Consider the following 27,045-nt stretch of genomic DNA (forward strand, 5'->3'; position numbering starts at 1 on the left):
TGAACCAGTTTGCAGGACAGAAATTGAAACACAGATGTAGAGAACAAACATATGGACACCAAAGGGGGGAAAGCGGCGGGTGGTGGTGGTGGTGGTGGGATGAATTGGGAGACTGGGATTGACATATATACACTAATATGTATAAAATGGATAACTAGTAAGAACCTGCTGTATAAAAACAAACTAACAAAAAAAAACTGGCAAGAGACGCTTGCCCATGTGTTGGGAGATGACTGGGAATCGGAGTAGGTTGGGACTATAGCAACCTGGCAAAGACATGCTTAGATGTAGGGGTAGTACCCACTGACCAAGTGTTGCCAGATCTTATTTTTTGAGAAAAGCCATTCAGAAATGAATTGTATGCATAAGTTTTCCATTTGTAAATCTTAGCTCAAATGTTTTGAGAACACTGCTGACCAAACATAAAATGTCTGTGTACCAAATATGGCTGATGAGCTGACCATTTTTTACCTCTTTCATTATGGTTTTAAGTCATATACTCAAGCCTCTGTTATTTGATCCATCTGTTTTAGATGGTATCTCCTCACTTCCCACCATGTAAGATGAGGACAATAGTGCCCTTGTAGTTTTCTCTTCCTCTCTTTCCCTCCTCTACCTTACCATTCATCATTCCTTTACTTTTGGCTTGTCAAAGCTTACAGAGTTTACCTTCTGTTCTGTAACTCTAACTAACACTTTAGAGCTTTGTCTATAGATTGACTTTTAAAAAAAGAACAGGGACTTCCCTGGTGGTGCAGTGTTTAAGAATCTGCCTGCCAATGCAGGGGACACGGGTTCAATCCTTGGTCCAGGAAGATCTCACATGCCGTGGAGCAACTAAGCCCATGGGCCACAACTACTGAGCCTGCGTGCCACAACCACTGAGCCCATGTGCCACAACTACTGAAGCCTGTGAGCCTAGAGCCCGTGCTCCGCAACGAGAAGCCACTGCGATGAGAAACCCGCACACCTCAATGAAGAGTAGCCCCCTCTTGCTGCAACTAGAGAAAGCCCGTGCACAGCAATGGAGACACAATGCAGCCGAAAATAAATTAATTAATTAATAAAACTTTTAAAAAATGTATAAAAAAGAACAATTTTCTTGATAGCAATATTATATTGTATAAATATTTTCTTCAAACATCTGGTGGCCATGAGTTAACTATTCACAATCTATGATTGAAGAACTAGTTCCTAAATGGAGGTTTTCCATCACTGTGTGTATTCCTGTCACCCTGAATGAGGGGCTTGACTGCAAGCTTCGTGTCCCTGAGTGGGGCACGTCTACTGGTGGGCTTCACTTAGAGTGTCTGGGCATGGAGCAGCTGGACAGCAACTGGACAGTCAACACATTTCACCTGGTGGCAAAGTAAAAAAAGACTTTCTTTGGAGATACTGATTAATATCCACACCAAGAGCTTCAGTTTTCTCCATAGAGATATTAAGTAAACATCCTTTAATCACCCCAATTTCTGCCCTACAGCCCACTGCTAGTCTCCAAATCCTTTCATCTCAAATATGTGGCTCTCACTTATATGTTATGGTGGGTAGCACTGATGTATCCGTCCACGCAAACCCATGGAAATCCCTCATCCACTAATTCCCCTCTCCTGTTCTCAGTGCAACTCTGAATTAATTCTTTTTAACCCTTTACGTTCATTTCAATGGCACATTTGGAGGGAGGAGGAGTTAATAAATCTGTTCAGTCTGGCATTTTGAATCAGAGTGGCCACCAACTTCTGACAACTGTACTTTCAGCATGACTTGCCCTGTCATTTCCCATTTTGCTGCTTTTCCTTTAAATACTTCAGGAACCAGCCTCCTTGTCATGAGAATTTCTGAGCCACCTGGAACAGACAGCTATTGAAATTTTGAGGAGCACATTCAAGCTTTCTGGGATACCAAGATTACTACTCTTCAACAAAAATGGAAAACAAAGATTTGTTCATCAAGGGTTTACATTTTTCTTTGAATGATTTTATGCCCTAAGGAAATTATCAAGAATTTAATGTCTTATTTCTATTGTGAATGGAACAGCCATTGTCAATATATCTTCTAGCTGTGGATCTCTAGTACGTGGGGACTGAATTAAGTGCAAGAGTGGCCTTGATCAGCCCTCTCTGACAGCACTTTCTGTGATGATAGACATGTTCAATAATCTGCGCTGCCCAACACGGTAGCTATCAGCCACACGTGGATACTGAGTGCTGAAAATGTGGCTAGCATGGCTGAAGAACTGAATTTTTAATTTTATTTAATTTTAATTCATTTAACCTAAATTTAAGCAGCCGTATGTGGCTAATCGCTATCCTACTGGACAACGCAGCTCTAGACCTCAAACAACTCGTTCGCATTGAGGAAGCAAAAGACAATAAACAGTAACTGATAAAGCTGCACATTAATAAAAGAAAAAATGAGTCAGATAAGTAAGTATTCTAGGAATTCAGAGGAGGGAGCAATTGAGGGTTGGAAAGTTCAGGATTAGCTCAGATCTACCTATAAGGTAGATCTATGTGCTATTGTTAAAAAAAAAGAAAAAAGGTCAAAAGATGTTAGCGAAAAGAGCAAGGTGCAGATCAGTATATGTACATGGGTCCATTTGTATATGTAAAAGCATATACAGATTTATGCCTATATTTGCATAGAATATTTCTGGACGGATACCCAAATTGTTAATGGTGGCTACCTCTGGAGAGCAGAAGTACAGGTCAAGGGCAAGCAACATTTTTACTTTGCTGGAGTTTTTGTTTTAAAAAAAGTTTAACATTTAAATCATTTTTTTCTTTATAATAAAATTATAGGCACAGAGATAATTAATGAATAATACGTTTTTAAAAGGCCAAAGTAGTCAACTCTTTCCTGCGGTTATTACTCATGAATGATTTTATGTGATTATTGGGAATCTTCCACATCCTATTACCATGGCTCCTCTGTCCTCTACTAAAATGCTTTAAAGAGAAGACATACTTAAGGAAAGTAGCCTGAAGGAGGTAGGGTTTAAATAGGACCTTGATGCTGGCTAAGATGCAGTGGGAGAAGGAAGGGCATTCTTGTTAAAGGCATGGCCTCAGGTAAAGAAGGGAGCAGGGAGTAGGATGGGGGAAGGGGAGACAAGACCCTAAGAAGCATGGGACCAAAGCCCTATGGGCTTGACTGCCAGGAGGTCTTGAGTCAGACCCTACCAACCTGGTTCTCGAGGGAACCAAACACTTACAGAGCACCCATCATGTGGCAGGCATTGTGCTACTCCTGGGACACAAAGATGAATAAGAAACAGTTACTGAGTTCAAGGAACCAGATGAGACCTGTAAAAGGGACGACATCAATAGTGTGAGGAACACAAGATTTGGACGCTAAAGTACTGCCTCCTTCACTTTCTGACATAATCTTGGCAAGGTATGTAATTACTCTGAGCCCTTGGGTTCTTCCTCTATAAAAAATGGGGATATGAGGGCATTATGCTAAGTGAAATAAGTCAGACAGAGAAAGACAAATACGGCATGATATCCCTTATATGTAGAATCTAAAAAATACAACAAACTAGTGAATATGAAAAAAGAAGCAGAGACACGGAACAAACTAGTGGCTACCAGCGGGGAGGGCGGGGAGGGGCACTGCAGGGGCGGGGCATGGGAGGTACAAACTACTGGCTGTAAGATAGGTTTAAGGATGTATTGAACAACATGGAGACTACAGCCAATATTTTGCAATAACCGTAAATGGAGTATAACCTTTAAAAATTGTATTAAAATTTTTTTTAACTTTTAAAAATGGGTATAAGGCTACTTTACCATGAGGACAAAATGACGAAGACCATATGCCTGGCGCCAGTAGGCCTCTCACACTCTGCCCCCACTCCCAATCGATAGGGAAGATAAAATGCTTTCCTTGTTTACCCTTTCTCCGCAAAGGTGATACCAGAACAAAGTACCGTTGTGTGGGTGAGCAGGGCTGGAGTGAGCCATAGGGAGCAAGGGAGGAAGAGGGGTCAGGGCTGGAGAGCTTGGAGCTGATTGGAAGGGCCTTGTGGGCAGCGCTGAGGAACCTCATCCCAGGTTCGAGGACTGAGGTAGGCAGGTGACATAGTCAGACCTGCATTGTCGGAAGGACCAACTGGAAGGACAGAAGTCAGGAAGCAAGAAACCAGTTTCCAAGCCACTGCAAACCTCATCTTAATCTCCTCTAAATTCCTATAGTACAAACTATTTAATTGAACTATTTCAAGCATCTAATTATACTGTCATATCCTACTGTTTTATAGGTACACGTTTATTCTCAAGAACCACATCATTAAGACTTCTAAGGACAGAGAATTCCCTGATGGTCCAGTGGCTGGGACTCGGCACTTTCACGCTTTCACTGCCGGGGCCCGGGTTCGATCCCTCGTTGGGGGCAGTGGGGACTAAGATCCCGCAAGTCATGGCTGAAAACAAGACTTCTGAGGGCAGAAAGCAGACCAGATGCTTCCTTCAAACTTCTCTAAGTGGTTGAGCGCTTCTGAGATAGAAGCGAACTGGGCAGTTAGTGGGGGAAGGATACCAATGTTGGTTAAAGTGGAAATTGAGTTATTCTCGCTTTCATGGGTCAGGCCTTCCCTGTTCCGTTCCTCCACCTTCCACGCCTTAAACATAAACATGTCTTAATGAGGCCAGGCTAGCCCGTTGTTGTGAAGCCCCCTTTCAGTGAACGCTGAGCCCCTCAGTCTGGACTGAAACCTCATTTGGGTTGTACTTCAAGAGGCACTGAAGTATCAGCTCGTTTCATTCACAGCACAGCCAGGGCCTATCACTATGCTTGCTTTTTCTGATAAGAATGAATTCCAGGGCAGAAGGGAAGAAATCTCCAGTAATTTTAGTATTTTTCCTACCATCTCGCTCCTTTCACACTTGACTCCATGTTGGGGGAAGCAGCCCGTCAGCCGCCCTCGGGGGCAACAGAGCAGCTGGAGGCATTTCAGTCAGCCCTTGACATGTGCGGGCCTCTGCTATCTGTCCGTGGAGGCCCCCAGCACCCTGGGCCCGGCAACACTCACGAGGCAGTGGCACAGTCCATCCTATGCTATCAGGGTCCTGCTATACCCGTGGGCGGACAACAGATCCCCACATCTGAGTTCCATCTACCTTCTTATCCCCCCAAGCAAACAGCTGCCCCTTGACCATCTCACTCAGGCCTAGGTAAGTCTTCTCATGGGAATAGGCCCACCCAGGCCTTAGAAGTGGGCTCAGGGCCCCTTGGTAGAGAATTCCAGGGTCCTGGGTGCTCAGAACATGGCAGATGGTGTGGCTCCACTGGGTATATCCCTTGAGCAGAGAGATCCCCTGCTCTTGGGCAAGGGTGCAGCCAGATGAAGGAACAGGGGTTTCTAGAATGTGGGCTCAGGTTGCCTGGGTCTAAAGGTGGTACTGATGAGACATAGATCCAGAGTTGTATGAGTTCTGGTAACTATAATCTCCTTAAGCTGGCAGAGGAAAAAAAAAAAAGGTGGGGCAGGGTAGGTAGCTTTGCCCTAATCAGTAGACCTGATCAAATAGTTTTCTGTAATGACGTTAAATCACCACTTAGCGCCATATGGTTGACTCTCTCTCATAGACCCTAGACCCTGTTGGTTCAAGCCAGATGGCCACAGCCAGGGAGGAACAAATTCCTCTAGAATGCTTTAACTGCACGGCCACATTCAACTCAAGCACTCCCCTCACTGTTGGTAGATTTGGTAAAGGTCTGAAAGGGTTTTTTAGTCCTTCTCTGTGTTATGTCTTTTCCCCTGTTATTCCCATCATTTAAAGAGATGATATCTCCACATGCATCTCATTAGGTGTTGTTTATCAGTTAGGAACACTTTCTATAAAACTTCCTGTGTGAATAACCACAGCCAAAGATCCTATCTAGGAAACTCTCTAAGCCTTAGGACTTCTGTCTCTTAGCTGCTGGTCTTTATGCTCCCTCCACAGCTGTACCCCCCCCCACCCCCTATGCCCACCCCAACCAATCCTTTGTATTCTGGCTTGTTCCCTCATGGTTTTAACATGGTTGCCTGAGCACCAGCCATCAAATCTGCATTCAAGGCAGGAAGCAGGGGAGGGGTGGAATATGAGAGAACCAGTGACTTTTAGTTTGTTTCTTTTTTTGCGGTACGCGGGCCTCTCACTGTTGTGGCCTCTCCCGTTGCGGAGCACAGGCTCCGGACACGCAGGCTCAGCAGCCATGGCTCACGGACCCAGCCGCTCCGCGGCATGTGAGAACTTCCCGGACCGGGGCACGAACCCATGTCCCCTGCATCAGCAGGCGGACTCTCAACCACTGCGCCACCAGGGAAGCCCTTGTTTTGTTTTAATCAGAAAAGCAAACGCTTTCCTAGGAATACACTAGCTGACTTCGGCCAAATGTGTCACTGAGCAACTCTTAGCTGCAAAGGAAAACTTCGCAATGACCTCTAGAATGGAAAAGGGAAGGGCAAAGAGGGTTGGTCGTGGGTTACACGTTGGTCCAAAGTATCTGCCACAAAGTGGAAAAACCCTAAAGGATGTGACGGACTGAGACCCACAGAGCTGAACATCAGTTTGGAGCTTCTCAGAAAAAGACAAGAACCACAAGGGGCACCTGTGGTCCTGTCTTAGGGTCACCAAGTCTTTTCACTAGAAAAGAGGAAGGCGGGGAGGAAGGGGTTCATTAAGTCTTTGGCCTAAAAATAGGATAAAGAGAGGGGGGGTGGGCAACAGTTTTTACCTCTTTCAGGAATAAAACCAGAAAACACAATGTTGAACCAATTTCTGATTGCCAGCTTCAGAAGGCAGTAGGAAACAAACCTTTATAACTTCCTCACATCTGTGGGGTTCATTGTGTTTCTACAGTTATGGGAGGATCCCGTGCCCTCTGCAGAAGAAGCTAGGACATCCTAGTACCCTCCACACCCAGGCTTTAGGGCTTGAGCTGGTAGTGGCAACTTTTTAGAGGGGCGTGGGGGGAGAGGAAAGCAGACAGAGGCCCTGAGGGCTGCTGCAAGGAAGAGAAGGGTTCCTGCTGGCTGCGATGGGTGCCAGCCTGGACCTAAGAAGTAGCTTGAAGGCTTATTTTAAAAGTCGCTCAGTTGTAAGAGATTCTGCAAGAGCCCAGTGACTGGAGAGCTGAGGTTCTGAGGTCGCTGTGAAACTGACACCAGGACTGGCTGGTGCAGAATGAGCCTCTAGAACAGGATGTGTCCCAGGGCCTGGACAGAGGGGTCAGCTGCAGGACAGGTCAAGTGGCCACAGCAGAGCAGGTTAACATGCCCTAGAGGCAGAGAACCCCTGGCTGTGATCAGGGGATGACCGTTTGGCGCTCGGTCTTTTAAAACTAGAAACTCCTGCTCTAAGCTCGTGTCACGCAGGTCACCACCACCCTACCCTTCCCTTCTCTGAGGGGGCCAGGCCAGGAACACCCGCTGCTCATCTGCATCTCTGTATCCAAAAATTCCTCATTCTGGAGTCACTTGACATGGCCCTTCCCCGATGCAAGGTGTTCCTTTGCTTCAGTGATAATACACACTCACAGCATGCTAGCTTACCGAGCGCTTTCTAAGACAGCCCCCTCCCTCTGTGTTTCTCTCTGCAAGTTCTGAGATGGAGCTAGACATTCCACCTAACACCTCTCTGGAATTGTCTTCCTTCTGTGTCCACTATACACCAGCATGCTCTCAAGGTGCTGTTCTGGGTTAATTCCAGGAAGCTGGTGAGTGGTAACAGAGCTCCGAAGGCTGACCTCTAAGGAACACATTCCCTTTGACCTATAGCCCACGTGTAATATACAAAGTCAACTATTTCCTCAATATAAGTAAAATAAAATGTTCACATACAGAATGCTCTACTTTAAGAATACTGCAGTCAGCATTGTGAATGCATGAAATGCCATTGAACTGTTTAAGACAGTTAAATTTAGGTATATGAACGTCACCTCCTTAAAAAAAATACTGTTATTGCTATACTTCTTGACTTTATGAACTGCTTTGACCATTTTCTTCTTCAACTCGCTTTCTTTTCACATCCCTGCAGGCCAGAAAATATAGAAACAACTAGTTATTTCTTCTCAGATAAGGAAACTGAGGTCCAGAGAAGGTCTGACCTGCCAACTAGAGGAAAACTGAGCAACAGAGATCTCCAGTGTGTGGACTCCTGGGCCAGTGCTCATTCTACAAAGGTTCCAGGGCAAACAGCCCAAAGGTTCCGCTCCTTCATGACCTCCAAAGTCAGCAAAGGAAGCAAGGCCTCTTCATCTGTAGAAGCTAAGTCATCTCTTACTCTCTGAATTTGAGGGAGGAGCTCATCTCTGACAAGCAATAGGGCAGGAGGGTGGGTGTGGATCAGTTTTGCTAAGCCGTTTTTCACAAGTTCACTTTGAATTTTTTAAGTGTAAGTCCAGTGTTTTATAACATATTCACGAAGTTGTGCAACCACCACCGCTACCTAATTTCAGAACAGTCATCATCCCCAAAAGGAACGCCGCACCGCTCAGCGGTCACTCCCCACTCCTCCCCGCTAGCCCTCAACCACACTCATCTACTGTTAGTCACTATACTTTTGCCTGTTCTGGACATTTCAGATACGTGCAGTCAACAGGTGGCCTGCTGTGTCTGGCTTCTTTCATTTAGCATGTTTTCAGTGTTCATCCATGTTGTCGTGTACATCAGTACTTCACTCCCATTTCTAAATCCCCAGGGACTCTTCCTGTTGCTTCTTTCCTGCCAGCGGTGGGGATGTGGGGATGGAGGGACCACAGTCAGGGCAACAGAAAAAAGCCCTCATCCTGGTAGAGCCCAGAGAGAAGAAACAGACCCCTCAGCAGCATCACCAACATTCCCCTTCTTCAAGTAAAACATATGACGAGGAACGTCAGATCCACCAGCAAACAGTTAACTACACAGGCCTGTGCAGAGCACATAGCCCCTGAATACACTCCAGAGGACCACGCAGCCAAACATGCCACTTAAACAGAGGCAAGGCCCAGTGTCATCCAGGAAGAGTGATGCTCTTGAGTCCTTCATTCCACAAGCTTTCAGGTCCCTGCTCTTAACTTGTAGACTCATAGCACAACCTCATCACCTCATCACCTCAGCTGTCTTCTGCTCGGATCAAAGCCTTCTAGCTGCTAAAGCATTTCCTGGGGGAGATCGTCCATGTTTAATCCAGGACAAATATTACTTGCAAACCCCTGACTTCCATGTGCATCTCTGCATCAAGCTGATGATCTGACTCCCTGGCGGCCTGAGCCAGCAGCTTACTAAAAGTCTCTCCAGTGGGGCATAACCTCGATATTCTTACAGCTATTTTTCCCATCTTCCTCTTCTCCTTTCTAGTACAAGGTGGACGAGGAATTATCATTGCCTGCTTGCAGAGGAAGAAATGGAGGCCCAGTAAGGGCAAGAGACCAGTACCCATTAGCAAAAGGTGACAGAACTGAGATAAGTGGTCCTAGCTCCCACCCCACTGCTCTGGGTGTACCATGTGGCTACATGAGAGGGTGAGTTAACCAAACACTCCTTCCATGTAGGAAGTGAGAGAAAAGTGAGAGTTAGTTCTCAATTGTCAGATTTGAGACTTCCTGCCACCAGCCCCCCTCTTCTTCTCCTAGAATCAGGTGCACGAACCCAAAACACGACTTGCATTAATAACAAAACATCGGCGTCCCTCCCCACCCCCAAATTCTCCAGCACGGCCCAAAGTCAACCATAAACAAAAGAAATAGGGCCAGTGGGCGTATATCCACTTTACTTGTGAGTCCAAAAGGAAAGCAGGCTTTCTGGCAGGTCAGCCTGCCGATGAGAGGGCTGGAGCAGAAGCAACCACCCTGCTCCACATCCCCTGCAAGCCGCCCACCCAGCCTCACTCCTTACCCTCCCTTCAAACTTGGCGGTGGCCCCTTCTTTGATGCAGAGGTTCCGAGGGGGCAAAATGAAAGCAGGGGCCTCGGTGAGGGGCATGGAGCCGACTCTCGAGGGATCCACAGTGAGGGAGGTTTTGGAAACGTGTGTCGAGGCAGCCAGCTTCACATCCCCCGTGGCCTGCAAACAGGAAGATAGATCAGGTCAGATGAGACAAAGTACAGCCCGTCCTCCCTGCAGGCGGCCGACGTGCCCAGGGTGCTGGTTGGGGCCGCAGCGTCGTGGGCTTTACAGGGAGCCCCACTAGGTCAGGGGCCGCCTGGAGCTCCTCTCTGGGAATGAGAGTCCCTGTGTTCCCTACACGCAAAGCTGCAGGGGTGAAGCCCAGTCTGCCCCAGACACCAGCTCCCAGGGCCACGTCCTGGTCTCCCCAAAACCCCGTGGAGAACTTCCAGGAAGGGGGCAGCTAGAGCAGGAACAGAGAAATCAGATGTTTCTCGGCGATTTTACAATGGATATCTGAAGTCATACTTAAGTCACTCAACCTTCAGAATCTATATCTGCGTTAGGCACTCAAGATGAAAGTAAAAGCTGCTTTTGCCTGAACTGTGAGGGCTCTTGGGCTAAAGAAAAATGGGATCCACTGTCCAAGAAAGAAAAGAATTTAGGGTTAATACGGCAAGGATCCCGGGTGAGGTGAGGTGAGGTGAGGTGAGAGTGCGGGGTTGAAAGCAGGGAAGGAAGCAAGGCTAGGGAGGACCCTAGCCACTTCTGGGGACCAGAGTGTGAAAAAGCTTCAAAAGCCATAGAACGTCAGAGAAGGGAGCATTTTAAGGTTATCCAGGCTCACTCCTCCATTTATAACTGAGGCCCAGAGAAGGTAAGTCACTCACTCAAAGAGACAAAGCAAAATGATGGCATCACTGGCAAGTAAACCTCAGGCTCCTGACTCCTGGTCCAGGGCCCCGTTGGGACTAGACAAGATGTCTATGGGGGCTGGCAGGTTGATTGGAACGAAGGGATTTCCTTAGGATTAATTCTAGAAGTGGAATTAGTAACAGGTATGAATCAGTTCCTGGTTGCAAATTACAGAAATGGACTCTGGCTCTCATAAATGGAGAAGGGATCTGTTGGAAAGACAGGGAGTAGGGAAGCTATCAAAGTCCACAGGAAAGGCTGGAGAACCAGGCTGGGAAAACAGGCAGCAATCGAGAGAAGCCAGGTTGTCAGAACCTAGCCAAGGTCACTGGACACCCGTTGCCACCCCCTGGAATATGTCCCAAGTATCCCTGCTCCAGATTTCAAGTCCAGGTAGGAGCCTCACCAGGCTGGGATGGTTCCAGGTTGGGGACCACATCTTACTCAGCATGGAATCCACGGTACCTGGCCTATCACAGCCCTGCAACAAACGTCTGCTAAACTGAAGAGGAAGAGTATTTCCAGTTTTTATTTTTCTGTTCATTTTCTTGGGATCGTCAGTCACAAGCCTATGTTCCATGCCAAGTGGGGTGAGCTGACAGAAATGAACAGTGATAATCTGGGCATGTAATTAGTTTGTTTAAATTTAATAACATCTAACAAAACTAAAATGGAGGTTACAGGTTAAAGTAACAAAGACCTAGGTTTGTTTGTAACAGGACACATCCCCTGCTTGACAAAGCCAGCTTTCTCTTTCACTGATGAGGTATTAGCTTTGCAAACAAAATCCTTTCCAAATGATAAGACTCACAGGTTCACTGTAGTAAGTAACAATAAAAATCAAATTTATGTAGCACTTACTATATACCAGGAACTACTCTAAACACTTTACAAATAATAGCTCAATTGCTCCTTACATCAACACTGTGAGACAGATGATCTCATCATCCCCATTTTATGGATTAGAAACCGAGGCTCACTGAGATTAAGTCATTTGCCCAGGGTCAGAGTATTTAGTAGGGGGCAGAACTGGCATTTGATCCCAGGTGTCTGGCACCAAAGCTCCTATTCTTAACCACTGGACCCTCTTTTCTTTTTTTTTAATTAATTAATTTATTTATTTTTGGCTGCGCTGGGTCTTTGTTGCTGCATGCGGGCTTTCTCTAGTTGCAGCGAGCAGGGGCTACTCTTTGTTGCAGTGCGCGGGCTTCTCACTGCAGCTCTTGTTGCAGAGCACAGGCTCTAGGTACATGGGCTTCAGTAGTTGTGGCACGTGGGCTCAGTACTTGTCGTGCACGGGCTTAGTTGCCCCTCGGCATGTGGGATCTTCCCGGACCAAGGCTCAAACCCGTGTCCCCTGCATTGGCAGGCGGATTCTTAATCACTACGCCACCAGGGAAGTCCCCCACTGGACCCTCTTGCTTCCTATTAGCAGTCAGAGTTGGGTGGTGGGAAGGGGGTCTGAGGTTGGGGTCATAAGCGAGAAAGCTGACAGCTGCTACCACACACACATAACACTGAGATCTTCCGTATGACACAGCACACCAACGACAACATTAAAAGTCATTTGATGATCTGGGATAAAATGTTTGCAACAAGAATGAAGGACTAGGATATTTTATATATAAGAAAACAGCCTGACAGATAATGGGTAGAGCTATCACTTGGACGGTTCACAGAAGATAGACAAATGACCACAACACAAATGGAAGCTGCCTAGCCTCAATCAGAACCCAAGAGTGCAAATTAAGGACAAGTTATTATTTTAAAAAACTAACCAAATGACATTTAAAAAGAACGATAACATACAATACCGGTGAGACTCTGGGTACTCATACCCTTCTGAGGAGTATAAACTGAAGCAATATTTCTAGAAAGCAATTTGTCAAAAGGATTCTGAAAAATGTCCATCACTTTCCCCAGTAATCCTACATTTAGAAATGTATTATTGGGAAAGAATCAGAGATACAGCCCCAAATTTATATATGAGAATGCTAATCACATTACTTACAAGAAAATAAACAGAAAAATAATCCAGTTAAATAGAAATAGAAAAAAAAAAACCAGTTAAATATCCAACAGTGAGAATTGGTTAAATACAGTAGAATATCAGGCAGTTATATGAGTGTATATTTACAAGGAAAATAATAATAGGAATTTAATGATATAGAAATTTTAAACTAAAAATAAGTTTCATTATGGAAAATTTCAAACAGAAAAGTAGAAAGAATGATAAAATGAGTACCTCAAATACCTATCACCTAGATTTAACAGTTAACATTTTGCCATATTTATATCATTGTTTGTGTATGTGTTTGCAGAACCATTTCAAGGTAATCAGGATATAATTTTAATGGCAAGAATCAGGATATAGTCATTCACTCAATTAAAATATATTTATTGGGGCTTCCCTGGTGGCGCAGTGGTTGAGAGTCCGCCTGCCGATGCAGGGGACACGGGTTCATGCCCCGGTCCGGGAAGATCCCACATGTCGTGGAGCGGCTGTGCCCGTGAGCCATGGTCGCTGAACCTGTGTGTCCAGCGTGTCAGAGGCCCGTGTACCACAAAAAAAATACATAAATAAAATAAATAAATTTATTGAACATCCACCATGTTGCAAGCTAGGGGCTAGGGATACAGCAGTGAACAATTACATGTGTGTGTGTGGTGAGTGTGATAACATGGGGTTCTTATATCCTGCAGAGCCTCCCAGGACCATACCCCAGAGGGGACACTGTTCCCTCTGCCCTCCTCCACTGCCACTGAAGTGAGGTGACAAATGCACTCTGGGCTACCAGCGCCAGGGCTGGGGTGGAGTGAGGGCAGGTGTCATGAGGGTCGTCGCCAGCTGCAAGTCCAGGGCACTGCTACTTTCCAGCTATTAGCTGGGCAACGTACTGCAACTCTCCTGGCCTCGGTTTCCTTTTCTATAAAATGAGAATGATAATATCAATCTCACAAAGATGAGGGGAGGATCTGAATGACAGTATATATAAAACACTTAGTACAGCATAAAAGGCACTCAATAATTGGTAGCTGTCAACATGGTCATCATCCAGCTCCCAAAGGGAAAGCAAGTTCCCCAACCCTGCAGGACAGACCCTTTTCACCAAGGACGGAAAGCCCAGGCCAGCCTGATTATCCTCAGGGCAAGGGTATCTGAGTGGGATTATTGTATAACAGCAGTGGGAAGCATATGGCAGACCATGAGAAGGTGGGTAGGAGGGCCTGGGGCCCCTTGACAGCCTCCGCAGCACTGTCCTGTGTGTCCTAGCATGGAACGGGCAGGGTGCATGCACCCGACATCGTGCTCAGCCCTAATCTCACTCAATCTCCTGGTCCTGCAAGGCAGTTCTGATTATGTTCCTTTCACAAACGAGGACACCAGGGCTCAGAAAACCAACTACATTTGTCCAAGGTCACATAGCTAAGAAGTTGAAACCAAACTGAATTCTGATCGTAGCCATATCCTGTGGGCTTCCTGGAGGGCCCCCGGACCCAGACTAGGCATTTCCCGCCTTCCCCAGTAATGGGAGATGCGATAGGCAGAGGCTTGGGAGTTGCACAAAGGAAGGGGGGCGGGGGAATGTAACACCCCCTTCTGCTCTCACTTCTGGCTTTCAAAGACACAAGACGCTTCCACTCTGCTTTCGGGGGAGCTGGAAACTAAGAGTGGTGACATCGGGCTCAGAATCCTCTCTATAAATCCTCTTGATCTTGACCTTCTGAGGTCTCCCGAAGGCCCTGGATGCTATCATCAAAAGGAACATGCTCGGCCCCATACACACAGAAGACAGAAGTCTTCCATCCCTGGGCAGAAGGGAAGGTCTGGCTTCAGGTCAGAAACAGAACACGCAAGTCAATACAGCAAGTGCCCTGTGAGGGGTGGGGGAGGGTGGGTAGGGCAGTTATTAACCACCACACAGGCAGAACCATAGCCCAATCCCAGGCTGGCCAGGCACACCAAACAGCTCTGCTCGGCCCATCACCCAGCCCACTGCCATCAGCCACATAAACATATTCCGTCCACACTGCCAATTAATGGTTACTGGCATATCTGGAATGCTCTACCAATAATAATTATTATAATAATTATAAATCACACCAAACCATCCTTGTTCCCTTCTAACCCCTCATCCAGCCTGTGGACCACATTCCAGTCGAGAGCACCAGAGGCCCTGGGTGGCTTCTGCAATAATTTCTCTATCGGCAGAGCAGTACTCAGTGGCTGGAGTCAAATACACCTACCCAGGGGGTTTTGTTCAGCACCAGTTAAATGCAGATCAATAAGAGACAGAAGGTAAATGGGAGTGTTTTCTTAATTTCACTTTCAGATTTTTCATCATTAGTGTATAGGAATGCCAGAGATTTCTGTGCATTAATTTTGTATCCTGCTCTACCACTGCAACAAAAAGAATGAAATATCTAGGAATAAACCTACCTAAGGAGACAAAAGACCTGTATGCAGAAAATTATAAGACACTGATGAAAGAAATTAAAGATGATACAAATAGATGCAGAGATATACCATGTTGTTGGATTGGAAGAATCAACATTGTGAAAATGACTCTACTACCCAAAGCAATCTACAGATTCAATGCAATCCCTATCAAACTACCACTAGCATTTTTCACAGAACTAGAACAAAAAATTTCACAATTTGTATGGAAACACAAAAGACCCCGAATAGCCAAAGCAATCTTGAGAACGAAAAACAGAGCTGGAGAAATCAGGCTCCCTGACTTCAGACTATACTACAAAGCTACAGTAATCAAGACAGTATGGTACTGGCACAAAAACAGAAATATAGCTCAATGGAACAGGATAGAAAGCCCAGAGATAAACCCACACACATATGGTCACGTTATCTTTGATAAAGGAGGCAAGAATGTACAGTAGAGAAAGGACAGCCTCTTCAATAAGTGGTGCTGGGAAAACTGGACTGGTACATGTAAAAGTATGAGATTAGAACACTCCCTAACACCATATACAAAAATAAGCTCAAAATGGATTAAAGACCTAAATGTAAGGCCAGAAACTATCAAACTCTTAGAGGAAAACATAGGCAGAACACTCTATGACATAAATCACAGCAAGATCCTTTTTGACCCACCTCCTACAGAAATGGAAATAAAAACAAAAATAAACAAATGGGACCTAATGAAACTTCAAAGCTTTGGCCCAGGAAAGGAAACCATAAACAAGACAAAAAGACAACCCTCAGAATGAGAGAAAATATTTGCAAATGAAGCAACTGACAAAGGATTAATCTCTAAAATTTATAAGCAGCTCATGCAGCTCAATAACAATAAAACAAACAACCCAATCCAAAAATGGGCAGAAGACCTAAATTGACATTTCTCCAAAGAAGATATACAGATTGCCAACAAACACATGAAAGAATGCTCAACATCATTAATCATTAGAGAAATGCACACCAAAACTACAATGAGATATCATCTCCCACCGGTCAGAATGGTCATCATCAAAAAATCTAGAAACAATTAATGCCGGATAGGGTGTGGAGAAAAGGGAACACTCCTGACTGCTGGTGGGAATGTGAATTAGTACAGCCACTATGGAGAACAGTATGCAGGTTCCTTAAAAAACTACAGATAGAACTACCATATGACCCAGCAATCCCACTACTGGGCATATACCCTGAGAAAGCCATAATTCAAAAACAGTCATGTACCACAATGTTCATTGCAGCTCTATTTACAATAGCCAGGACATGGAAACAACCCAAGTGTCCATTGACAGATGAATGAATAAAGAAGATGTGGCACATATATACAATGGAATATTACTCAGCCTGAAAAAGAACCGAAATTGAGTTCTTTGTAGTGAGGTAGATGGACCTAGAGTCTGTCATACACAGTGAGGTAAGTCAGAAAGAGAAAAACAAATACCGTATGCTAACACGTATATATGGAATCTAAAAAAAAAAAATGGTCATGAAGAACCTAGGGGCAGGACAGGAATAAAGACACAGATCTACTAGAGAATGGACTTGAGGACACGGGGAGGGGGAAGGGTAAGCTGGGACAAAGTGAGAGAGTGGCATAGACATATATACACTCCCAAACGTAAAATAGATAGCTAGTGGGAAGCAGCCGCATAGCACAGGGAGATCAGCTTGGTGCTTTGTGACCACCTAGAGGGGTGGGATAGGGAGGGTGGGAGGGAGGGAGATGCAAGTGGGAAGAGATATGGGGACATATGTATATGTATAATTGATTCACTTTGTTATAAAGCAGAAACTAACACACCACTGTAAAGCAATTATACTCCAATAAAGATGTAAAAAGAAAAAAAGAAGAAGAGACAGAAGTAAGAAGAGAAAAAAAGACGGAGGAGGGGATCAGAAGAGCAGTGGTCTGAGGGCTGGAAGCCACACGCCGCCATATACACACAATGCTTGGGCCAAAGCTCACCTCCAAATAAGGTTTTCACAAGTAGCAGAATTTATTAATCCTTCAAAGCAGCACTAAATTAATTTGACTTTAATTCGATCAGAAGCACTTTCAATTGTCTCCTGAACCCAGAAAGGAACACTTTCAACTATGGCCAAGAGAGAGGGCAAAAAGACTGAGGCAAAAAGCCTCAGAGAAAAGTTTAAAATCAAGAATCAAGTTACACAGCAGAACAAGTTTAGAGCAACCAGCTGCCCCCTTCCCTACCCAAAGTGCATACATTTTAAATGATCGTAGTCCTTAAGCACCTGATCTGGCAGCAAGGCATCCTGGAGATACCATACCTTCCCTACAGGGAAGGGCTCCCAGTGGGCTCTGCACTGGAAGCCTGGCCGACAGCCATGAACCCCCGGAGCCACAGGCACACAACAAACACAGCAACCCACCGAGGTGCAAATGCCCCAGGCAATGACAGCTTCCTCTCCCCACCTTAATCCCCTCTCTTCAGAGCATTCAAATCCTGACAAACTCCCTAATCTCTCCTAATCCTGGAACGAGCTGCTCCTTGGCTGTGGGCTGTGCCCGCTGACTTGCTGTGACCCACCGGAGCAGGCAGTGCGGCAGGGTCACACACCAGAGAACGGACACGCCTTACCGTGACCTCTTCCCCGGGCAGCTCTCCCATGAATTGGGACGCGTGGACGGCCACGCTTTACCACTGTACTGCAGAGACGCCTGTCCAAGGTCTGTCCGAGAAGGAAGACAGTGAAGGAGAGCCAGAGATGTAGCAGAGCCCAGTGCCAGACTGAAAAGTTAAGGGGGCGTTTGTCTGACTGCTCACAGATGTTGCAACTTGCCTTGCACGGAGCAGCCAACTTCACCCGGTCAGAGGGATGGGTAGTTCCAATCCTCCCGGCTGGGGTGACCTTTGAAACCCCTGGCTGCCAGCTGCAGAGGCTCTGAGTGGAGTCCCGGGGAAACCAGGGATGGAAGCTCACAGGTTTTTACTTGTTCAGAGCTGCAGGTTCCAATCTGAGTGTGGAGCAAAGGGAAGACACTGTCAAGCTGAGAGCTGAGTCCTTGGAGGGGCTGGGCACACCCCCAACTCCACATCTGGCCTGGAACACTACCCATCCCTAGGCACATGTGGCCTGGGATTACCACCCAGGGCTCGTGGGACCCTTGCCTCCTGAGACCCAGCTCCCTCCTCCTTGAGCTGAAGAAGCCCTGTTTATGATCCCCGGAGTGGGAGCAAGCTCAGAGAGCAGATGGATGGGGGACTCCTGTGCTCCTGTCTTAAGGAATCTGGGCTGAGATTTGAACCATGCTCCACAGACTGTGTTCACGGTGTTGAGAACAGGACCTAGCAGCGTGGGTCCTGACCCCTGGAGAGCTTCAGGAGTGGTCCCTGGCGCATACTTCCAAAACATGGTAGCAAGGTGATGCCCAGTCCAGTCCTTCTCCTCCAGGGGACAGAAGGTATTTCCATAGTTCCAAAGGAATCTCTCATTCTATGCAACTCACACCTTGGGACAGACTGCAGATGTCCAAATCAGAAATGATGTGGATTTAAGCTTTTCTACTGGCTCATGTCTGATTCTTGAGTAACTGGCCTTCTCCTAACACCTAGCTGGCCCCTTAGCCACTAGCTCAGCAGTTCTCAAACATTTTGGTCTCAGGGTCCCTTCATACTCCTAAAATTATTGAAGATCCCAAAGAGCTTTTATGTGTGAATTGCTGCTATCAATATTTTACTGTATTAAATTAAATTTTTACTGTATTAAAACTAAGAAATAGTAGTTCATTTAAAACATCAATAATAAGCCCATTAGGTTAACATAAGTAACACTTTTAAAAGAAAAATACATTTTCTGAAACAAAACCAAAAACAAAGTTTAGTAAGAAGAGTTGTTTGTTTTTGCAAATTTCTTTAATGTCTGGCTTAATAGAAGACAGCCAGATTTTCATATGTGCTTCTGCATCCGGTTGGTTGTGGCATCACGGTGTGCGTACCTGCTGGAAAACTCCGTCTGAGAGAAAAGGAGAGTGAAAAAAGCAATGACATCTTATTACAAAAATTATTTAGACCTCCTGGGCCCATGAAAGAGTCCCAGGGTCCCCAGGGCCCACTTTGAGAACCACTGCTCTACCCTATCTCCTGCTCTCCCCATCACCATCTGTTCTTCTGTCCTCTGTAAAGCACACAAGTGGAAGGGGAATAGTGGTTTTATAGGAGGAGTGGTGTGAGGCTTTGAGGGGCAGGTGGGAGAGAGGGTGAATCAATACCTAATTTGATTCCATCTGTGTTTCCAAGGGGAATGGTTGAACATATGTGGACCGGAGAGATGTGAAGACAGACACTGATGAAGGGTACACCTTTAAGGCAACTGAGTTCTTGGTCAAGACTGGATATGCACCACAGACTCTGGAAGACCTTGCACATGGTAGATATTTGAATATTTTATGGATAATAAAGGAAGAAATGAATCCAAAAAAACAATGCTACTCACCCTGAGTAACAGAGGTGACTCCAGATCTAGGTCTCCTAGACAGAGGTCTCTGGGGAGCCACCAGAGACTGGAAAGTCATTTTGAATTGGACAGAACTAAGGACAGTAATTCGGACAAAATCATGGAAGGTGTGTCTATCACATACATCATAGTTGGCCACCATGCAGTCATGTGGTTATTTGATTAACATCTGTCTCCCCCACTGGAACATAAGCCACTCCACTAGGTCACGGGTCCTGGGTGGTTCGCTCACTACTGTATCCCTAATGCCTAGAATACGGATGAGCACACAGTAAGTTCTCGACAAATCCTTGTGGAATATATGAATAAACTGAAAGTTGGGCTAAAAAAGCATAAAAAAGCACTTCCAAACTATGGTATCACTTAATTTTGTTGTGGAGCAAACATGTGAACATTAGGGAGAGGATGTAGGGAAAGGAGTGGACGAACAGGTCACAACAATAAACAGTCTACCTCTCTGGGGCCTGTAGGCATTTGGTTCCAGACACATGGGTACCAGTCCTGGCTCTAGAGCTGGCACGTAACTTGTGAATCCTTTCCCCTCTTTGCTTCTCAGGCTGCCTGGGTGTGAAGTCAGCGCAATCATACCCGGCCCTGGGTACACTCTCTGGGTTTCCTGCTGGCATCCTTGAGAGACTTGGGCCCAGGTTTCCAGGTTCCTAAGGGATATCAGGTAAAGCCAGCCCACTCCTTCCTACCCCCCCCCCCAGGTGAGTTCTTCCCTGAGCCCACAGGCAGCCCTTCATTCCCCATGGCGTCCTGGGCCTTTCCTCTTGAAAGACACATTAAAGGAAGGTTGGGCGGACTTCCCTGGTGGTGCAGTGGTTATGAATTCGCCTGCCATTGCAGGGGACATGGGGTCGAGCAGCCTGCGTGTCACAACTACTGAACCCCGTGCGCCTAGAGCCCGTGCTCTGCAACAAGAGAAGCCACTGCCATGAGAAGCCCATGCGCCGCAACGAAGAGTAGCCCCTGCTCACCGCAACTAGAGAAAGCCCGTGCGCAGCAACAAAGACCCAACGCAGCCATAAATAAATAAATACATACGTACATACATACATACATTTTTTAAAGAAAGGAAGGCTGGGCTTCTACAGGCAGGTGACCTACCCGCTTCAGCCCGGCCACGTCATCAGAGGAGCAGACCACGGGCAGGAGGAGGGTGTCCACTCAGCAGCTCTACCCTGAGTGCCCACATCTTTGGCAGAAAGTTATTTTTAAATTTTCTTAAAAGGGGATCAAACCCAAAAAAACACAGCCAAATGAACACACAGTGTGAACGAGTGAGGCCTGCTCTCCTGGAGCTGCTCTCTTACTGTTGGGATTCTTGCTTAATTTGAGATTTAATGAGACCAGATGAGAGAAGCTTTCTGCAGTAAAAGTCACATGCAAAAAGAAATCAGAGCCAGAAACCCTGATTATAATTAATAACAGCATGCACATTCCTATCACAGTCTTAGCAACATCCTAAAGTTCACTCAGCTCATTAGCAGTATCATCCCTGCAGAAGTAAGTTTGGGGTCACAGGCGTGCTTATTCAACCATCCCCTTCTCAAATACCTTGCCTCCCTCTCCATCCTGCTAAGCCACGCCGATGTGCCCGTGAGATGAGCACAGTGAGGACTCAGGCAGGAGCAGCCCCACCTCGTTCCGTGGGAGCCCAGGAAATCCACTCGGGGAGCAGGAACGGTGCTTGTGGCTTCCATCAACAGGATGCCCCTCAGCAGGGAACAGACTGCTGTGCAGTCAGATGTGCATTCTCCACTGTGAAACTGTGGCCTGAAAAAGTGACAACCTCTGAAAGTCTTAGTTTACTCATCTGTAAAATGGAGCTGCTATTAATACTCTCCTACCTGCAGGGTTGCTATGAGGGTCAGCAATGTGCATAAAAAACAGCCCAGCCCAGTCTCTGCCAATGCAGGGGACATGGGGTCAAGCGGCCTGCGTGTCTGGCACAGAATAAGAGCTCAATCCATGGTGGCTGCTATGGTTAATGTTGTTGCTGTCATTGCTGTTTTAAGATTTCTGTCAGAAGCTCAGAGCATAGAAGCAGCCTTGGCCAACAAGGGGGCCAGCTCAGGAAAATGGGCAGGCAGCACCTGACGGTTAAGTAGCTCAGGAGAGTCAGAGGCTCCAGTGCCCACTGTGGCTGCACCCTAGCCACTGTGTGACCTTGAGAAAGCCACTTCCCATTTCCGGTTTTCTCTCTGACCTGAAGGGCCTCTCTGGACCTTCCTGCCCTAGTTCACCTGTGTCTCTAGGACTGTTGCCAGCTCTCCATAGGATACCTGGGCAGGTAGGAAAGGTTCCAGCAGGGGGAGCCAAGCCCACAGCAGAGACAAGATGCTTTGGGACACCAGGAGAGGAGAAAGAAGAGACTTCTGTTCCAGGCCCTCCACGGAGGGCTTCACAGGCTGACAGGCGCATCTGGTCCTCGGCGCACACTTGTGAGACACAGGCACAAGCCATGAAGACTGAAGCCTGGGCCAGCGCTAGGATGGGCATGAATGCAGTCATTCCGGCTTCGCAGCCTCTGGCCTTTCCCAGGTCGAGCTGCTGATTCTGTGAGGTCTGTCCAGAGAGGGGCTGGGGCTGAAAGAGCTGAGGGGAAACCCCAGGAAAAAGAGGAGAAAAAGGAACCAATAATAGTTCCTGTTTAGTGAGCACTTATTAAGTGTCAGGAGTGGACTAAGTACTTAAGGTGATTCCCTTAGCAAAGCGGCAAATATTAACAGCAAAATTAATGGGGCAGGGTGCTGGGGAGAGTCATTCGCTCATAAAGTAAGTGGAATATATTCCTTTTCTTTCTACCACTTCATTCTTCCTCTCCTCCCTCCCATTTAGCCAACATTTAGTCATTTATTTTGAAACCGGAGTCTGGGGCAGGGGGAGCACATGGAAGGGGTGGCAGGTGGGCAGGGGTGATGGGTGCACTATTAGGGGTGTGGTGTCCGAGGGGTGAGAGTGGAGGAGAGGGAGAAAAGGGAAGGGTCCCCACTCTGTGCCCTGAGTCTGCCCGGCCATTCCTCTCCTGGTCTTTAGTGAAGCCTAGGAAAGCTCCGGAAAAGAAGGCCCAGGAAGGGAGTCCACGATTCTGCTCATCACACCCTCCCTGGAGGGACCCTGAGCAGCTTCTCCAGCTCCAGACAGGCATGTCCCATCCCGTCTTTCTGAGCCACTGGAAGCACATGCTGCCCCTCAGCTTTCTGCCGGGAGCTGGCCCTGTGGTGATGATCTGAGGGGACCGGCCCAGAGGATCCTGTGCTGGGAGGGCCCTTGGATGCTAAGGACACGGCTGCAAGTGAACTGTGAGCGGAGCTCGCCCAGGCCCAGCTACTGAACACGGACCCAGCTTCTCTCCCCACAGTTTAGGGGAGTTGCCAGCACCCCATGGCCTGTGTCTCCTGGGAAGACACTAGCCCTGTGGCTGGACCAATGCCTGGCTGATGCGAGGAGAGAGAATGAGAAAGACCCTTCCATGGGAGGCCTGCCTTTCCCCGTGACAGGCTCAGGCACTGGCTGAGTCGACAGGAGGGTCTGCAGAGATGTGGATGCTGATAAGTACTAGGGCTGAGTTTGAAGACTCTCTCCAGCCATAGGTGTCCACAGCTCCTGCTGGACCTCCCGGGGCCCAAGCTGCCTCCACCACATCCCTGCTTCCCCGAGCTTCCCTTACTGAGAGGTGTGGGGATCCTTCTTTGGCAAACCCTGACACAGCATGAGAATATGAGGAAAGCCAGCCTGCTTCACCAACTCCCACAGGCTCCGGGATTTGAAATGCGAATTTGTAATTGTTTTCTACTTACTCCCACAGACGAAACCTGCCTCTTCCAGCTGAAGCCAAAGGCCTGGCCAACAATGTTTCTAGTTTCTCTCCCACTCTTGGCTGGCATTGAGACAAGGGGGCAGGTGCACAGAGAAGAGGAATGAGGAGGGAGCCAAGACCGGGTGTCGCCAACGTGCCAGAGGAGGGAGGGTGCTAAATCCTGGTGAGTTTTTCCCCTGGAATGTTTAGGTTGGCTGCCCCAACCAGAGAGAAATGATCAATTCCTACTCTAGGGTCAAGCCCAGAACTGAATCAAGAACACTGCTGGGGTAACCGCCACTCCTGGGACACTAGGAACAAGAAATTGACAGTCTACGAGTAAGCTGGTGGTGGTGATGCCAGCCAGTGGACTTGGGCAAGCCATCCCATCACAGGCTGTAGAGTCAGACATGCTGCACTTGAACCTGCTTCTGCCACTTAGTAGCCAGATGACCATGGGTGATTTACTTAATCTCGCTAAACCTCAATTTTCCCATCCGTAAATCTGTTCTGTAGGGCTCTGTGGAGATTAGAGGGAAGGTCAAGTATCTAACACAAAGTAGATACTCAGAATACCCAACACACTGGAACTGCAATGCAATTTCTAGCCATGCCTGGCACATAGCAAGCACTTAGCAAATGATGACTCTCTGGTAACAGTCAACTAGGAGGACCAATCAGAGATATCACATTTCACTTATATGCTCTCATTCATTGAAATATTGCCTCAGGGACTTCCCTGGTGGTCCAGTGGTAAAGAATCTGCCTTCTAATGCAGGGGACATGGGTTCAGTCCCTGGTCAGGGAACTAGGATCCCACATGCCGCAGGACAACTAAGCCCGAACGCCACAACTACTGAGCTCACGTGCCTCAATGAGAGAGCCCATGTGTCACAAACTATAGAGCCCACGTGCTCTGGAGCCCTCGCGCCACAACTAGAGAGAGAAAACCTGCACACCACAACTAGAGAGAAGCCCATGCCTCAATGAAAGATCCTGCACACCTCAATGAAGACCCCGCGTGCAACTAAGACCCGATGCAGACTAAAAAAAAAGAAAGAAATTTAAAAAAAAAAGAAATACTGCCTCAAACATAGCCTCATCTATCACAGAGAGTAGATTACTAATTCATACTCTTACATTGACTTCTTTTACTCAGTTACTTGTCATTGGCTAGACAATATGCATTGCTCTCATCCCAAATTCTAGCTTCCTGGTTAGAACAGTGGAATACGGCTGGATCGCAGAATGTGAGGGTTGGTAGGGGACCTAAATCATCTAGCCCAACCCCCTCACTTTACAGATGAGGAAGTGGGCCCAGAGTGGACTTATGTATCCTCAAAGACCAGAGGAGGGCAGGGATCTCTGACGTTTCCAAGGCACGAGAATTCATGAGAATGAATCATGATCATCTAAGCAAGTAGAGAGCTGAGCTGGGCAGGGGAAGATGTTGGTACATGTCTCAGTGCAAGGAAACTCACCTGGGAAAGGGATGGGTCAAGGGAGGTTTTGAGAGATATAGTCATTAAATTGATTGAAACTAGGTTGCAGAGGGCCTAGAGGGTAGCATGTTCTTAGATAATGCTACCAAAAGCTTTTGCTTTATAATAAACTTCGAGCTACTGACAATTTATGCAATGCTTTCCCAATCAAGATCTCAGTTCAACTTGACAACATATTGAGATACGTTACAACCCCATTTTATTGATAGGAAATCTGAGGCTTAAAGACCCAGTGACTTGCCTAAAGTCAGTGGCTAATAAAGCAGAACTAGAATCCAGTCCTTCTTACTCCAAATCCTGGCTCAATTTGGTAACATGCTTGGGAAGGATTCAGCAAGATATGTTGAATCTTATCATAATAAACACCATGCCCAAAAGGAAATTTCCAGTATAACAACTGTGTTGATATTCCCTCAGATTTTATTGGAATGATATCTGATGGGTACAGATTTGACTAATGTAGTCAATCCCTTGCCCAGAGAAAGCCCCTTTTATTTGTCCCAAAGAAATAGGTGACTTCATTTCAATCCCTCATGCCTGAGGGAGAGACCATGCTTACTGGCTAATCTCTAGCAAGTCTATGTAGGACTCACGCCACCATCAGTAGATATGCCTCACCCCACGCACAGAGATGCTCTCTCTTCCCATTCACAGGCCAGACATCTCTCTGTTCTCCCCCAAAGTGTGCTGCTCTTCTCCAGACTCCCCTCGGTTCTCCTCCCTCTGGCTGGGCACAACCCCAGACCCTGGCCTTGGGTGCTGCATTAGAATGGCCAGGAGGATGCTTTGGCAGTGTGACAAGCCCTGTGTTTCCACAGGCAGTTCACCCCTTGCCCTTACCTACCCTCCCATGACATGAGGACCTGTCCCCAGTACAGCCTCCAGCTCTAGATGAGAAACAATGGCTTAGTGTTTCCTGGAATTTACCTGGGGTGGTGGAGGGATGCCAACCCAACCCAACCCAGCCAGGTTTATCAGCCCAAGGGAGGAATGTCAGGCTCAGACACAGCCCCGCTCCTCCTTCAGGCTTCTTCAGTCTTCACTTTGAGGGGCTGCATCATCTTCCCTCCTCTGCTGGTGGCACCCACCTAGCACTGTGCAGCCCCACTAGGGTGAGGGGCACAGGGGAGCCTGTCTCTCGAGGTTCCTTTAGGATTCTTGGGTACCAACCTCAGGCCCTTTGTGGAGGAGACTTGCTCACCCTGGGAACCTGAAATGTCAGGGCTGGAAGGGACCTTAGAAATGATGCCATCGGGGGGACCTTCAAGATGGTGGCGGAGTAAGACATGGAGATCACATTACTTCCCACAAATACATCAAAAATACATCTGCATGGGCTTCCCTGGTGGCGCAGTGGTTGAGAGTCCGCCTGCCAATGCAGGGGACACGGGTTCGTGCCCCGGTCCGGGAAGATCCCACATGCTACGGAGCAGCGGGGCCCGTGAGCCATGGCCACCGAGCCTGCGCGTCCGGAGCCTGTGCTCCACAACGGGAGAGGCCACAACAGTGAGAGACCCTCGTACCACAAAACAAAACAAACAAACAAAAAATACATCTACGTGTGGAACAACCCCTACAGAACACCTACTGAACGCTGGCAGAAGACCTCAGACTTCCCAAAAGGCAAGAAAATCCCCACGTACCTGGGTGGGGATTTTTCTGGCAAAAAATTGTACCTGGCAAAAGAAAAAAGAAAAAACAGAGACAAAAAGTAGGGGCAGGACCTGCACTTCGGGGACGGAGCTGTGAAGGAGGAAAAGTTTCCATACACTAGGAAGCCCCTTCACTGGCGGAGATGGGGGGTGGGCCGGAGGGAAGCCTCGGAGCCACAGAGGAGAGCACAGCAACAGGGATGCGGAGGGCAGAGCGGAGAGATTCCTGCACAGAGGATCAGTACTGACCAGCACTCACCAGCCTGAGAGGCTTGTCTGCTCACCCACCAGCTGGGATGGGTGGGGGCTGGGAGCTGAGGCTCGGGCTTCAGAGGTCAGACCCCAGGGAGAGGACTGGGGTTGGCCGTGTG

The 27,045-nt window shown here is 47.3% G+C and overlaps 1 protein-coding gene across 7 annotated transcripts in view; it reads right to left on the bottom strand.

Annotated features, from left to right (window-relative positions):
• The window catches only part of MYLK (myosin light chain kinase), a 270,323-nt gene that overhangs the window by 168,731 nt on the left and 74,547 nt on the right, over positions 1-27,045 (bottom strand). For 5 of the 7 annotated variants that reach the window (XM_029214527.1, XM_029214523.1, XM_029214528.1 and 2 more), the window contains one exon: positions 9,863-10,030. In XM_029214527.1, the coding sequence (XP_029070360.1) occupies positions 9,863-9,949 (87 nt within the window). In that variant the 5' untranslated portion in view covers positions 9,950-10,030. Of the gene's footprint in view, positions 1-9,862; positions 10,031-18,041; positions 18,217-27,045 lie in introns of those variants that run through there. The other 2 variants (XM_029214524.1, XM_029214530.1) reach the window with 2 other exon arrangements.

This window comes from Monodon monoceros, unplaced genomic scaffold (genome assembly GCF_005190385.1).
Source record: "Monodon monoceros isolate NGI ecotype Baffin Bay Population unplaced genomic scaffold, NGI_Narwhal_1 Super_Scaffold_11, whole genome shotgun sequence".
Lineage (NCBI taxonomy): Eukaryota > Metazoa > Chordata > Mammalia > Artiodactyla > Monodontidae > Monodon > Monodon monoceros.